We start from the raw sequence: 16,918 nt of genomic DNA, 5'->3' as shown, positions 1-16,918 counted from the left end.
ATGAATTTCCACCCAGCTCAGCCAATTGTTTAATCAAATTTAAATACTGCTTGCAGGGCCATCCACTGCTTGAATATCAGCCAATTTAGCATCATCGGGCCAAAAATCAAGCTGTCCATGCCCAGATTTAGTTAGTCAGCTATCTTATATTTATGACATGTATATAGTCCTTTGAGGCAGATATGCTTTCTTCTTACTAACTTTAAAGGAAGATGTGTATTTTTACATTACGTGATTATAGATTACGATTGGGGACAGGCTTGTTGAAACACTCAGACCTTCAGAACTTCTATTCCCATGGCTGAGCATGTATGCTTCTGTAATAGAATCCATAAAACTTTATTTAAGGGTTCATGCGGTCTATCGTACTATTCTTACCTTAAGGGAAGAGTAAGCTACTGGTAATACTTTTCCAGCCTAACCAATAACTCTGCTAGTGTGAAAGGCTTTCTTTCGTTATCCAAGGTAAGCTATAGGCAGTCCATTAGTATTTTAATGCAAGTATCTAAATATCTTAGAGGCTCGGTCCACACTACTGCAATGTGACTTTGATGCGATTTACAGTGTGATTTATGTGGTGTGACTTTGCATATTTTACGGGGCCAGGTTGCACTGTAAACCACACCAAAGTAGTACTGGAACCTTTTCCAATTTCACTCCATTCTGAGTCACACTGATTAGAACAGGCACCTTTGAAAACAATTTGATTTCCCTTGTCATGCAATCTGTGTGACTCAAGTCAACTCAAAAGTCGCACTGGTTTGAACCAGACCTTAGTGCTTTCAGGTCTGTCAAAATTAATATTGATTAATAGTGTTGCACCTATACCGGTTTTAGTGCCGATACTAAGCATTTGCATGAGTACTTGCACTCGTACAAATTCTCTGTTACTAAAACCGATACCTTAGCCTGGGTTCACATATGTATAGGGCTGGTTTGCAGCGTGACAAGTGTATGACATTGGAAAGCGCATGTGAACCAGACTAAAAATTGCACTGCGGCCAGCCCACTCATATATGAACCGGCTCCATAGAAAAGCCTTTTGGTTCACATGTTATGCCGAATTGGAAGCTCTAGCACGTACTCTACTGCAATACCACCAGGGCAGAGGCACGTGAGCTGGGTATTATGTGTAAAAAAATTAATAAATGCATCCAAGTGCAAAATAGGTATCGGTAATTGGTATTGGCGAGTACTTGAGAATAAGTTTAAACAATTTAATACCCTCCAAAGGGAATAGTGGGGCTATTATTTGCACAGTAGACCGAATAAACTCAGAAAATCAGTACTTTTGCTGAGTCCTAAAAAGCTGGTACCGGTGCATCCCTAATAACCACTTGCCATCCAGCCGCTGCAGTTATACGGCGCCAGGTCAGCAGGTTCCCGCAAATCATCTTACCTGTCGGCGCGCACACGCCGCCAGAGGCGCACACCTGCGCCCATTCGCCAGTGGAGAAGCCGAGGCACAGGGCTGGCGGCTGCGATTACCGCTAGGCACCCGCGATCGCTCCCTGTGATGTGGAATCAGCGGTCTGCTGTTGTAAAAACAGCAGACCGTTGTTCTCTCTTGTATCAACACAGAGCCCCCGGGTTCCTGCTATTTAGGAACACAGGTCTCTGTGTTGATATTACAAGCCAACCCCCCCCCCCCCCCACAGTTAGAAAACTCCCCCTAGGCTCACACTAAACCCTTTGATCTCCCCTGGGTTAACCCCTTCCCTGCCAATGTCCTTATTACAATAAGTGCATACCTTTGGAACTGATTACTGTAGTAACGTCACTGGTCCCCTAAAAAAGTGTCACAAATGTCAGTTAGGGGTCTGATCTGTCTACCACAATGTCGCAGTCCTGCTAAAAATCGCTGATCGCCGCCGTTACTAGTAAAAAATAAATAAAAATGACATAAATCTTTCCCCTAGTGTGCAGACGCGATAACTTTTGCGCAAACCAATCAAAATATGCTTATTGGGATTTGTTTTACCAAAAATATGTAGCAAAATACAAATTGGCCTAAATTAATGAAAACATTTAGATTTTTTATTTTTTTTTGTTATGTAGCAGAAAGTGAAAAAAGTTGTTTTTTTTCGGAATTGTCGCTTTTTTTTTTTTTTTTTTTTATAGCGCAAAAAATAAAAAACCTACAGGTGATCAAATACCACCAAAAGAAAGCTCTATTTGTGGGGGAAAAGAATACATAATTTTTTTTGGGTATAGCGTCGCACCACCGCACAATTGTCCGTTAAAATAACGCAGTGCCAAATGGCCTGGTCATAAAGGGGGGGGGGGGGGGATCTTCCGGTCCAGAGGTGCTTAACAATCTGAACATGGTTTATTTCATTTTACTTGTATGTAATCAACATACAGTGAATAAGCTAGTTTATGTAAATAGTCATTGTGGTTAATGCAGTCAAAAATGGATTCAAAATAATTTGTCTCTACAAAATATAACAATGAATTGACTGAAACCTGGCAGTCTACAAATGTCGTTCATTTCCTTTCCCCAAAATTCTCTGCTTTGTTTGCTTGTGTGTACGTTAAGTATTTCTGTATAATATACATTTACAGAACATTGCTCTGTGGCAATCATTTTTTTTTTTTGCTGCTCCTGACAGGTATGTTGGCCAGATTCTCAGTTGTTGAAGGGTTATCCTCCCTATTGCCAAGAGCCCGTTAGCTGAATGGAAGGCTCATTACTGAAATCTGTAATTGTAGATATGACAAGGCTTCCTGGAACTTTACAAGTCTCTGCTGTCTCTGTCAATTATGGAATTTCTTTTCCCCTCTGTGGTTTGAGTCAGCTGAGCTCCATTTATTAAATTTTGATGCTACTGACTGGAAGCTGTGTGCACATGTATTAGACTTGTATTTCATATGGAGGCAGAGGAAGCTGCTTTGTTGTGTGACTGAGCTTCACTCCAGTCACATTTCATTCAATTCTATGCTTTTAGGGCTGGGAATGTTTGCCTTTGCCATAGCAGCCTTAGAGAACATCAGCACAATTTTATATGACATTCGGCTCATCTCCAAAAAATTGACTGCATTATTTAGACAGCACCAGCAAAATTGCTGAAATGACTAGGTGGAAGTAATGGCATTCATACAGTCTTTATATTCATTTTGTTGTGTTTTCTCAACACTGCTTGTCTAAGGAAAGTGCATATTGTCAACGGTAATACTTGGTAATGAGCAGTACTCTGTGACCAATAACTTATTGTGAGGGAAAAGGCAGAAGCCTAGGTCAGGTTGATCAAAACCAAATGGATCAGGGCGAGCACGAAGATATTCACTTGGCACATACCTGGAAACATTATTTCAAGGGGACGTGTAGCCAAATATATACGGTAGTAGTAAAAAAAGTAGTTTGCTAAGGGTTAACCCTATTGTTCGATATGCGTGTTTCAGTAGTAAAAATAGTTTTACGCAGCTCTCCAAACCTGTTTATAGGGTTCCTATGTTTTTTCATTTGTACTTCCAATGATAGCACAGTTTCCGGTCATAATTATATATTCCCCATTTGTTGATGGAAGTTCAGCACAGAAGAATCTTCCTGTTGTATAAGGCATTTTAGCCAAGTTTTAAGCTCTGCCATTTGCTTTTGTAATTTGTGTTATCGCATTATAAATGTACCTATTTTATTTAATCCAGTATATTTTATGTTCATGGTGACCCTATAACTTGTCACTTTAAACTCTTAAGTGCATTTTAAAGGTTTCCTGTCTTCTGCACAAAGAATTGAAATATACCTATTTTCCTCCCAGGTTGTTAGGCAGATTCCACTGCCTTAGGCCCCTTTCACATGGGGAAGATCGGTTTTGACGGACTCCACTTGCTCTGTTGGGATCGCTCCGCTAATCCCCGCTGAGCAGGCGGATGACAGGTCAACCCCTGCTCACTGTGCAGAGATGGACCTGTCAGAGTTCGCTCTCCTCTATGGGGAGATAGGTTGAAAACGGACAGCCTGTCCGTTTTTATCCGATCCAATCCGACCAGACCCGCTGGATGGATGACGAACCGCCTCCGTCTGTTTTTAGTGGATCTTGTTGGATCGGATGCCAGGCGGGTGTCAGCGGACACACGTCTACTGACATCCGCCGCCCCATAGAGCAGAATGGGTGGCCCGATCAGGTCCGCCTGAAAAACAGACAGGCGGACCCAATTGGTCCGATTGTATGAAAGGGGCCTTATGCCGAATATAATGTTTATATTCTCTGTCACTTGGAGCTTCTTGTACAAGTCCTGAGAAGAGAAGAGGTCTAGACATAGAATGAGCTAAAGATTGAGAATGGACAGAATGGCGAATACTTTCTATGGCCAGACCCATCCTCAGTCCACTGCGTAGCATTGTATAGGTAGGTGGAAACACTGGAGAGGTAAACTTTGCACAATCTCCAGCAAAAATAGCCAGGGGCTTAAATACTACAATTACTCTGGTTTAGAAGTTGGCAGGGGGTAAGGATTGTGATCCTGATCCTAAAGTGAGTGTCAAGTCTTGTTTTTTTAAATAACAAACCTAGAATACTTGCCTCCTCTGTGCAGTTTGTTTTGCACAGGGCAGCTCGGATCCTTCTCTTCTCAGGTCCCTCTTTACTGCTCCTAGCGCCTCCCTCCTGTCGAATGCCCCCACAGCAAGCAGCTTGCTATGGGTCCATTCAGACACGGAGCTGCGGTTCCGCCCTGCCCCTCTCTCTCATGATTGGCTAACTGATGTTGACAGCGGCAGGAGCCAATGGTGCAGCGGCTGTGTCAGGAGGGAGAGTCCTGGACAGCCGAGGACTCGTGCACATCGCTGGACAGAGATGGGGCTCAGGTATGTATTAGGGGGTGCTGGAGAGGCTGCTTCACAAAGAAGGCTTTTTATCTTAATGCAGAGAATACATTAAGATAAAAACCCTACTTACTTTACAACTCCTTTAAGGCCTCATACACACTGGACTTTTTTTACGCTGCTCGTGAGGGTGTCTGTTTTTTTTTTTTTGTTTGTTTTTTGCTGCCTCTAAATGCACCTGCATGTTAGCCTGTGTTTCCATGCACACATAGTCATTTAGAGGCAGAAAAAAAAAAAAACACTGCCAGTGCGTCCAGTAGCAAGGTAGTTTTGGCGGAAAAAAATGCTAAACACTTGTTAAGCATAGGGCACTTGATAGCGCTTGAGTGTTAATTCATTTTAATGGCCAGAATAAATTATTTTTCGGGCCAATGAAATTAATTAACGCCCAAGAGCTTGGCGCATCCTAACGTATTACATAGGTTTACAAGAATTTTTTATGCCAAAACACCACTGCCAGGAGGAATGGTGTTTAGGAGAGAGACCAAAAATGTCCAGTGTGAATGAGGCCTTTAGAGGAACTGAATTCTTAAAGCTGTTCCCAAAAATGCAGGCAGAGGACAAATGACTACTCGCCAGTATTGCCTGTAGACTGTCCGCCATTAATCCTTTCCTTATTAGTGACTTACCTTTCCTTGTTCTGTACGTTGACTTTGTGTGCAGTGGCAGGGCTTTCCTTCTTCATATCAGAATCCCCATCCAGGAAAACAGTGAGCAGCACAGTAGATGACAGCCTTGGAGCCTTGCACAGTAGGCCTTAGATCTCACCAGGAGTGCCCAGGCACTTTTTCATGCCAGGAAGCAAGCTGATCATTTTTGCAAGGAATTTGAAACTTTACATCTTTGTCAGGATACTGTTTAGACACAGTTAGGATTTTGGAATGTTCACTTATAACTTAGCAAAAGTTATAAGTGAACATTACTTCTTTAGTATAGATACATTTTAAGCTCAAAGCGCTTGTATCCGTTAATGCAGCAGGTCACATGACAATTGTGCTGTCAAACTGACCTTACAAAACATTGCTTGAGTATATGAGCCAGTATACACTGCATGTTTATATTTTCATGTTACATTGCAGTGACTGTAAGACAATGCAGGTTATGTACCATCTGCTTTAAACATTTGTAAGGATCATGTCTTCAGCAAATGTAAAGATGCAAGGCAGTCTATTTCGGTACAGTGGACAGATTTCTGTCCATCTGTGCCTACATTACAGTATGTCAGTTATAGTTTAATTCTCTATATTCAGGAGGTGGAGATGCCTGTCAGCATTTTCTGTCTCTAATGCAATGACAACTGCAAATCGGTGCCTCAAGCAGAGCCCATAGCCAGTCATTATGTTCTGCCCAGGGTCTGAGTCTCCCATAATGGAAATTGAAAGAGAAATGCTAACAAAATGATTTAAAAATATCATACTTAAGAAATTAATCTGCTCAGAGGTCTTTTGAGGTTATATTGTAAATTGATTATTTTTGGTAAATATAAACATGCCCAGTAAGGTATGCTGTGCTATCTACCAACAAGCAACAAGCTGTCATGTGGCGATCAGTTATGCATTGTGTCCCTCGGACACAGTTCATCGCCATTCATGGTAAAGATGTGATCACAAAGTAAACAAGCAATGTCGGTTATTGGCATTCCTTTCCTCATACTGGAAGCGTGCGAGGAGAGCTGGTAAGCGCCATTCCTCAGCAGGGACATCTGCTCTGATCAGTGCCCTGATGATCAGTGCCCACCAGTGCTGCCAATCAATGCCCATCAGTGTCGCCTGTCAGTGCCCATAAAGTGCTGAATATTGGTGCCTTCTCATAGGTACCCATCGGGGCCCGTCACTGCAGCTTCATCAGCACACATCAGTCAAGGAGAAAAATTACTTATTTACAACATTTTATAAGCGAAACAAATAAAAACTTTTTTTTTCAAAATTTTCTGTAGTTTTATGTTTGTTTAGCAAAAATAAAACAGTTGTGATTAAATATCACCAAAAGAAAGCTCTATCTGTCTCAAAAAGTTGATACAATTTTTGTTTGGATATAGTTGCATGACTGCGCAATTGTCATTCAAAGTGAGACAGCACTGAAAGCTGAAAATTGGCCTGGGCAGGAAGGGGGTGAAAGTTCCCTGTAGGCAAGTGATTAGGTCCTTTAAATTGTGGGTTGAGAACTCCATGGATCGGACTTGTTTTTCCAGCACATCCCACAGAAGCTCGATTGGATTGACATTTGAAGAATTTGGAAGTCATGTTGACACCACTTTCAGTTGCTCCACTTCTGATGCTCACATGCCCATTGTTGGCGCTTTTGGCTGTGGACATGGGTCAGCATGGGCACCCTGACCCTGAGCTAGCCCCATATGAAACAAACTGAGATGCACTATATAGTCTGAGAACTTTTTATCAGAACCAGCATTACCTTTTTCAGCAATTTGAGCTACAGTATCTCTTCTATTAAATCAGACTACATGGGCCAGCCCTAGCTCCTTACTCAGTGAGGCTGCCCATGACCCTTCGCCGGTTCGCCAGCTTTACTTCCTTTGGCCACTTTTTGTAGGTCTCGAGCACTGCCGACCAGGAGCATTTTACAAGAGCTGCAGTTATGGAGTTGCTCTGATGCAGTCATTTAGCCTTTACAGTTGGGTCCTTTTCAAAGCCACTCGAAAACCTATATAGATGGGTTATATAAAAGCATATAAAAAGGGAAAAGTGCAGCGCTATATCTTTAAGACTTTGTTACCCCTCAAATGTGTGATAATACTCTATCTTCATATCAAATCATAAATATTTGTGCAAAAAAAAACATGTAAAACAATAAGTGTTTTCAAGTAATTATCTTAGTGCTCCTCTATAGAAATTTCACCATAGAAACACATATTGTATATATTGTCCTTTCTAATACTTGCAAATTATCACTCTTGTGAAAGTGTCTTGCTTTAAGCACTGCAGTGCAAAGTGAAGAAACTTCAATGATAGTGCTTTCCACAGTGCCACTTCACGCTCACCAAGGGCAAGCACCCGGCCCAAATGTTGCAACACCATGAATTAATAAGACTTGGAGGAGCTTAGAGCGCCAGCAGGGACTCCAAAAGAGGAGTTGCACGGCCGCTCTGTGCAATACAATTGCACAGAGCAGGTAAGTATAGGATGTTTATTGTTTTAGGAACATAAAGCCTTTACAAAAGGTTTTGAAGATCTAGCACTGCACTTTTCCTTTTTGTATACTTTGACTATCGTCTAATTTCTGATCCTAGTGTTCTCTGCTTTCAACACATCAAATTTAGAGACAACGTGTACATTGGCTACCTAATTTATCCCACCCACTTTCATGTGCCGTTGTAATCAGCATAGGTGTGCGCAGCCTATTGCATTAGTGTGTGTGCACCCCAAAGCTCAAACACTCATGCTATTCTCTGCAGCCTCATCTGCACGGGACAGTGAATGAATAGAAAGTTTTCTGTGCTGAGCGGCTTCCTGTTCATTCACAAACTGAAGCATAGTAAACACAGTTTACTAAGCTTACATTATGAATGAGCATGTGAGTGAGTTTGTTCACTGTGTTTATTTAAAAAAGGAAGACTCCAGTAAATTACATATTTACTAGCCCATTACCCCACTCTCCATCCTGAATCCTTCCTCAGAGCAGTGGGAGGGAAGCCATCAGCACTGCGGGGTGGGGGGCAAACAAGGGGGAAGCCCAGGCAGTAGGGGGAATGAGCACCGTACGCGCTGATTAGGGTGTGCCCAGACACACCCCCTGCGCATCCCTATGGTAACGAGATAATATTATTCGCTTTTCCTGTCAGTGATCATAATGTTATGGCTGATTGGTGTATGTCCATGGAGTATGCATGTTATGCCTGTGTGTGGCATTTTCCACTTTCCAGAATCAAAACCTACAAGTTTACTCAAAGCGGATTCATGAAATTTGACCTGGGCACATATGTCTGTAGTTATTACCAATCTCTCTCCAAAGCCCTAAGTCCTGTGTCTTTCTGCTGCTCCATTCCTCTGCTATCAGCATGATAATTTCTGACAAGTTCTCCAACACAGGAGAAAAAAAGCAGCTGAAAATTTGTGTAGGGGAAGGGACTTGGAGACAGATAAGCAGAGAGCGTTTCTATTCACAGCACAGTTCTGCAAGTTTCCTAATTTCTTTGCCTATGTGGAGGGGGCGTGCCTTTCCTCCAATCAGCTCACACACAATTTATGCCCAGACACCCCTCCCACTGCTGAAACAGGAAAAATAATTTGTAGCAAGATGTGCAATTTCTAAGGAATATAGAAAGCTGAAGACAGCAGATATACATGGAAAACGTATGTAGGGAGATTTGTCTCATCTCTGTGCATCATCGGAGGCTGTTCACTTCACTGGGTAAATGTGAGGGTTTACATCCATTTTAACTTAAAGTGGCCCTAGAATATGAATACGTGCTAAATGGCCTACAAACATAAGAATCTCCTTATATGAAAATACACCGAAACTACAGTTTTATATGACATCTTTACAATGCATATAAGGCTCGATTCACACCTATAAATGTTGCTTTTGAGCATTTCTGTAGTGCTTTTTGCTGTGCTTTCCAAATTTTTAACCACTATTTTACAGCGATTTCGCAGTGATTTGCATTTTCTATGCTTTTTTTTTTTTTTTTTTTAATTTGTTGTTGGGCAGATTTAAAAACCCAAATACTTGCATTTTGGATGCAGGTCCATTGAAGTCTATTACATGCAAAATAATGCATTTTGGATGCAGGTCCATTGAAATCTATTACATGCAAAATAATGCATTTTGCAGGAAGAAAAGTCCCCAATTCCTTTCCAAAAATGCAAAGACACAAAAGGCATTGATGTGTCCCATGGGAACCCATGGTAAAAAGTGAAATGCATTCCTGCAAAAAGCATGAAAAAGCACATTAGTGTGAATCGAGTGTAAATGTGGATTTTTGTGTAGTTAAAGGGATGTCATTTTATAGTCCTGCTTTTTGTGATTGTAAAAATTAAGGTGACTGCTAATTCTTTATTTTTTCATAGTGCATATCAGGTTGTTGTGGAAGAGCTGAACCCTCATCGGACAAAGAGGGAGACTGGAGGAATGGAGTGTTATCAGGTTCCTGTGGCTTACAACAATGCTGGAAATGGTGGCCCCCTTTACTACTTTGCTGCAGAACTTCCACCTTCCAACCTTCCTGAAGCTGCACCTTTTACTGTTGGTGACAATAAGACCTACCAAGATTTTTGGAACGCACCTCTATTTCCACGTAAAGGTTACAATATATACTTTCAGGCTGTGAGCAGTGTTGAGAAGGTGAGACTCCACATATCCTTTGCTTTTTGTTTTATTATATTTTTGCTTTATTTTTTTTATCTTGGACAGATGTCATTTAAATTTTAAGATGTCAAACTCATCATGTACAAATGGCATGTCGATAATAACCATTAAAATTCCGAAGTGAAAATTGCAGGAACTTAATAATTATTTCTCCCAAGATCCAAATAGTTTTTAAATGGTACCCAATAACAAGGTTAGAAATAGACTGGATTTTCAAGGGTACTAGTAATGGGCCACTTCCTCCACTAAACTGGAGACTATATATGGTATGGAAGATAGTGCACTCTGTCATGATGTAATTAGGTGCTGAATCCGATGCGTGAGACATGTTACAGCCTTTATCATTTGCTCTTCTTTTGCACATTAAATTATATAGACACATATACAGTCATTTGAAAAATTAAGTACAGCACAAATTGTTCACTTCTTTAACATTTTTCAACAGGCAGACATTAGATATTTCTTTAAATTGTGCATACAGATAAAGGTGATATACTTGGTAAAAATAACACAATGACTCATGCACATGGCCGCCTCTAGCCATACAATGTAAAAATTGAGCATATATTGCTGCCTATGTAGGCATTGGTACAGATGTAAAACCTCCTACACTTGTACGCATGCATGTGTTCATACTATTATTCCCACATACAGCCATTCATGTTGATGGGTGACTGTAGGCACTACCTGGGCGAGATTGGCGCATCTGCTCACAAGGCCCAATCTGTACAGAAATCTCACCTCTAAAATGCTGGGGTGTGAACCCCTGGCATCAACACCCCTCTAAAAAATATCAATTTTGCGAGAATATGGATTGGTTTGGTTGAAAAGCTTTTGATTGGCCATACACTACTTGGCACTTTTGCTGTGTCAATCGCTTCACTGCTGGGCTCTGTTACCAACAGTACACTAAAAAGGGCTTCCAAGCATTGGCAGTGCTTCTTAACACATAGATTTTCCTATGTTGGTTGGGAGAATTCTGTGGTAGACTCCAGGGAGAAAGGAAAGGTCCCTCGTTGCCTTGATTTTTTTCTTCGTTGCCCTTGGAAGAAGGATCAAATCATTCTTTGATACATACAATAGCGGTTTCTACACTTGTTTATTGTTTTAGCAAGTACTTGTATTGCGCTGTCAATTTATGCAGGACTTTACATATATATTGTACATTAGTCCCTGCCCTCAAGGAGCTTACGATCTAAGGTTTAAAAATAGTGTTTATTTTACTGGTATTATTGTTTTTTTTTATTGTAATGCTTGAGGAAGACAGACCAGATCTGAAGTTTAAAAGTACTGCAGGTCTGCTTGAGGCCAAGGCTGGTAGCCTGTGAATGATTTCCTTTTTTAAACGGAATAAGAGAAAAGCACAGCATGAAGAGCAATAACACAAGATGCTTTAAAATCCAATTAAAGAATATTCCTCTAAATAAGTAGGGTAGGATTCTACTCGAGATTGTAGCATCCTTGTTATAGAGTTACCGTGCCAGGTGTCTGGGGATTAGGTGAAATTGCTAGGATATGCAGTAAGATTGATAGATGGGGATCTGTACCTGAACATGTATAAATAAAAGGATATTAAAGGTTTTTATTTTTTCTATTTTTTCTACTCTTGATGTTTGCGGCTTTGATAGTATGATATCTGTGAAATTATTACTTGGCAACACTGTTGTATTGCCCCTTTGGTAATAGAGGTCAAGTTGCTGATGTGAATGATTATGCTTGCTGGATGTCAAGTAGTTATGCTAGAAGGCAATATTTCTTTGGATTGAGGCTGTGCATTTCCAGTTTACAGAATAAACCAATCCTTTTCATTTATTCATTAGCAGCAATTTGTTGGTGATGCTTTTGTGCAGCAGTATGTGCAGCAATAACACTAGTGTGTAAAAATGGTACAGTGATGAGATAGCATAGCTTCCTTATTATGGATCCAAGTGAGGACTCCTCCGAACTTGGAAGTGTATTAATTATTTGGGACTCCGTCTGACCTCCCGGACACACTGATTTGCCTTGCAAATTTGTCCAATTAGCATACCAAATTTAATACAAACATCACATATTTCTTGCTGTGGAATATAAAACAATAAAATAAATTTGAACTGTTTTATTTAATCTCAGTAGTATAGAAACTGCTGCTTTATAAAGTTATAAGGGATTAATTTAACTGTTCTCATTCTACTGTTTGCTTAAAGCATAGGCCAGAACTCATACGATCCATTTTATTTTCTCTAAACCAGGAATTCCCAAACTACAGCCCTGCAACTGTTGCAAAACTACACATCCCATGAGGCATTGTAAAACTCTGACATTCACATACATGAGTAGGCATGATGGGAATTGTAGTTCCTGAACAACTGGAGGGCCGTAATTTGGGAATCCCTGCTCTTAACTATTAAGTGCTACAAAATCAAGTAGATTAACAGCCCATTCAGACTGGCGCGACACAACTTTGTGGGGCGACCTGTGCACCGCGACTTCGGCGCGACTTGCACGGACTTCATATAATTGAAGTCAATGCAAGTCGCCTCCAGGTCACCCCAAGGTAGTACAGGACCCTTTTTCTAAGTCGGAGCGACTTGTGTCGCTCCTATTAGAACGGGTCCTGTACTACTCAATGGCGAGTGACCGACCGCGACTTGTCAGGCGACCAAGTCGCCTGACAAGTCGCGCTGGTCTGAATGGCTCGTACACACCCAACGATTATCGGCCGACCGATCGTCTGACTTTTGTCCAGAGTGGTGTTTTGTTGGTTGGAATGTGCCTAGACTGCACACAAATTTTCTCGGCCAACAAAAATCTACTTCAGAAGTGATGTCATGTGCTGGTTTACTTTCCGTGTGTTTGTTCTTCTCTGAGCATGCCCAGTCTTGCTCATCAGATTTTTGTCTGCCGAAATCTGTACTGACTGATGGAAAATCGGCCGTTGTGTTGACGGCCAACAAAAATTTTATAGCCTGCACACCAGATTGTTTTCGGCCGAAAAGTCGAAGTCGGTTGTCGGAAGCATCATACTAACAAGCCGAAAATCGGCCGATCGGACGTTTGCCGAAAATTCACAGCCAATTATCGACGCGTGTGTACCGGGCTTTAGGGAACAGCATATTTGTAACTATAAAAATGTAATGTCACTGTGGTGATTTTCCACCCCAATTCCAAAAAAGCTGGGACGCTTTGTAAAATGAATATAAAAACAAAATGCAATGATTTGCAAATCTCATAAACCCATATTTAATTCGCAATAAAAAACATATCAAAGGTTTCAACTGAAAAAATGTACAATTTTGAGAAAAAAATAAGGCAATTTGGTAATTGTTGGCAGCAACACATCTCATAAAAGCTTGGACAGGGCCATGCCACGGTGTTGCATCCCCTCTTCTTTTAACAACAACAACAAAAAAATTACAAATCGTCTATTACTGGATTATCCAAACCACGTATACCAAATGGGGCTAGTAAAGTTTTCAAACACCAACTTTGTCTTCTCTTTTATTCACTTTCCCTCAGTTACCTTCAACTCATATAGGGTAGCATTTCTTAAAAATGTGTAGCAAGTTATGTTATGCTCACAAGTGCCCACATCAGTGCCTGTCACCAGTGATAAGTGGCTCAGACCCCTTCTGTTCAGCCTCTTAACGAATTATCCACTTTAAAACGCATGGGTCTCCACCCAAGTATAATTTCACAGTTCTAAAGTCCCATACTCTTCCTCTTCTTAGTATCACTCGAAAGAAAAATCACTCAAAATAGTGTAATGCTATCAAAAACCATGAATGAATAATGCTCACATTAATGTATATCATATAGTGCAAAACTTTTGACTCCAACACCGCATGCCACCATCCCCTGTGTGCTTTAAACACCTTACCAAAAATAATCCTTAAAGTGGAACTTTAGGCTAGGGTAGGAACATTGGCAGACAGGATTTTTAATGCAAAAGAGACATGCTTTGTCTCTTCTGCATTAAAGCTACTTGCCTGTCTGCTCTTGTACAAAAAGCCACAACACTTGCACATGCGTATGAGTGACTTCATCCCTGCCCAGCCAATGGCAGTGGCCGGCGATCGAGACCGGGAAGCCGGCCACCCAAAGATTGCAAGTGGCCAGTCAGGGAGCTGAGGTGAGAATTGTACTGCTGTAAGACATAGTGTATGGTAATCCCAAAATCTCTTCAGTCGTTTTAATGTTCAGCCACCCAATAAGCAAGCGATATAAATGATATGGGAAAGTGAAAAAAAGGAAAAAAAAAGCTATGGTGCAGAAATCCCCCCCAAAAAAACAGCTTTTTTTACCATCAAAATGCTTATATGAGTAGAGATATCTATATACTTCCCAAACTCAGTTGCTGGAGTTTCTGGAGAGGAATGTTGTCTCATTTTCGTCTGATATAGGATTTTAAATGTTCAACAGTCCTGGGTCGTCTTTGTCATATTTTCTCTTTCAATATGCACCCAATATTTTCAATTGGGGAAAGGCCTGGACTACTGACAGGCCAGTTAAGTACACAGACTCTTCTACTATGAAGCTATGCTGTTGTCATAGACGCAGCCCAAATGCGGGAGACTCTTGCACCTTGCGGGAGACTCTTGCACCTTGCGGGAGACTCTTGCACCTTGCGGGAGACTTGGGATGTCTGCCTTGACAAAAAGGCACTTTGGACATCAAGGGGCAAAGGGGCAGGTACCCCCCACCCCCCTTTCTGCACGTGCCTGCTTTTTAGCAGTTTCCAGATTGGTTACCGTAGATGTATACTTTGAGAACAGTAACCAGACACCGGTGCAGTAGGGCTGGCCTATAAAGTTTGCTTCGGGAACTGGATTCCGTATTAGGTACTTAGCTTAGCAGGTATTAGGCACTTGGCTTAGCAAATGCTGCGCTTGGGATAATGTAGGACAAATAGTGAGAATCCCACTGCGGGTCCTGAGGAAACCTAAAGTTACTCTCGTATTTATAGCTTTTCCCTTGTTTTGGAGCAGGGTCTTACATGGACAAGGCTCCATCCCACTGAATCGGGCCCCCTGACAGTGTGCAACATACAGGCTGTCTTACTAAACTAGAATTTTCTGAAACAAAGTATGACCTATTCTAAAGGCTTTTCAAATACCTAATTATACCCACTCCGCTCTGTGCACTAATCTGTTAATACAAATAGTGCTAGACATACTGGATGTGTTAAAAAAAAAAAAAAAGAGAACAATGCTCAGCTGCTGTGCTAAATAATCCCCTATTAAAACAAAATAATAATGAAAAAGCATTCAGCTCTAAAGATTACCACTAATGGTGACTCCACCAAATTATACTCTTTCTACTGAAAATCTGAAAATATAAATGAATAAATGTATACCAATACTGCAACGAAAAGAAAATGTCAGTGAAAAATTCTGAAAAACCCCTACAATAATAGTGAACCATGACAAACCAAATGTAAATACTTGTTATCCTCTTCAGCCCAAGAAGGTTTAACCCCCTAAATGACCAGGCCATTTTTTGCGATGCAACACTGCGTTACTTTAACTGACAATTGCATGGTCTAGCGGCACTGTACTCAAATAAAATTAATGTCCTTTTTCCCACAAAGCTTCTTTTTTTGGTGGTATTTGATCACCTCTGCGTTTTTTTTTTTTTTTTTTTTTTTGCGCTGTAAACAAAAGAAAATGACAATTTTGAAAAAAAAAAAACTTTTTACTTTATGCTATAAAACCTATCCAATAAAAAAATGTAAAAAGTTATAGCGTCTACAAACTTATGGGATAGAATTTTTTTTTTTTTTACTAGTAATGCCGAAGATCAGCGATTTGTAGTGGGATTGCGGCGGACAAATCTGACACTAAGTTAAACTTTTTTTGGGGACCAGTGATACCAATACAGTAATTAGTGCTAAAAAAAATGCACGATCACTGTACTAATGACACTGGCACGGAAGGGGTTAACCTCATGGGCAATCAAAGGGTTAAATGTGTTCCCTGGGAGTGTTTGATGACTGTGTGGGGGATGCTTTGACTAGGGTAAGACAGAGATCTGTGTTCCTGCTTAGCAGAAACACAGGATCTCCATCTTCCCCTCTCACAGAACGGCAATCTGCCTTCTTTAGGCAGACCTCCATTTTGCCTCTCTGGGGAACGATCACGGGTGGCGGTGAACATCAGGTCCGCCGGACCCGCTGACTGGCTCCCACTGTGTCCAATCACAGCGGGAGCACTCCCCAGAACCGGAACTATAAATCACGTACAGGTACGTTATTTGCCCAGGAGGGCCGCCCTGCCGCAGTATATATGCGTGGGGCAGTCCAGAAGAGGTTAAACAATTCCAATTCCAAAAAAGTTGTGTAAAATCTACACAAAAGCAGAATTCAATGATTTCCACATATCACAAACCCATCAGTGTCAGTCAAAGGTGGTAAAGAAATCTGTTGGAAAAACTGAAAAATCTTTTAAAAGGAGAAGTAGTCCATCGTCTAAGGAATAAAAACTAGAGCCACACAGAGTGAGCAGGGTTATATGGATATGCTGTGGGGTGGTGCCAGCAAAGGTTTTGCCCCGTCTAGTCATCTAAAGGTAGCGGCATATAACCCATTGTCTAAGAAATAATTCCTTGCTCTTCTAGCAAACTCCAAGACCTTTCTATTTTCTCACATCTATACTATAGTAAAAGGAAAGAAAAATATTTAATGCTGAGACTTGTTGTAGAGGGGGCAGAGAGGTGTTTGGGAACATTTAAGTGATGGGCACATGTACACTCCATTACAATATTTAAAATGATTTCAAATTTTGGATGATG

The 16,918-nt window shown here is 41.0% G+C and overlaps 1 protein-coding gene across 15 annotated transcripts in view; it reads left to right on the top strand.

Annotated features, from left to right (window-relative positions):
• PTPRK (protein tyrosine phosphatase receptor type K) overlaps window positions 1–16,918 on the top strand; it is a 658,422-nt gene that overhangs the window by 435,991 nt on the left and 205,513 nt on the right. For all 15 annotated transcript variants that reach the window (XM_082251915.1, XM_082251914.1, XM_082251916.1 and 12 more), the window contains exon 12: window positions 9,853–10,126. In XM_082251915.1, the coding sequence (XP_082108041.1) occupies window positions 9,853–10,126 (274 nt within the window). The remainder of the gene's footprint in view (window positions 1–9,852; window positions 10,127–16,918) is intronic.

The sequence above is a fragment of the Pelophylax lessonae genome (assembly GCF_965119305.1).
Source record: "Pelophylax lessonae genome assembly, chromosome: 3".
Taxonomy (NCBI): domain Eukaryota; kingdom Metazoa; phylum Chordata; class Amphibia; order Anura; family Ranidae; genus Pelophylax; species Pelophylax lessonae.
The sequence above is the reverse complement of the archived record's forward strand: the minus strand, read 5'-3'. Positions and strand labels throughout refer to the sequence as shown.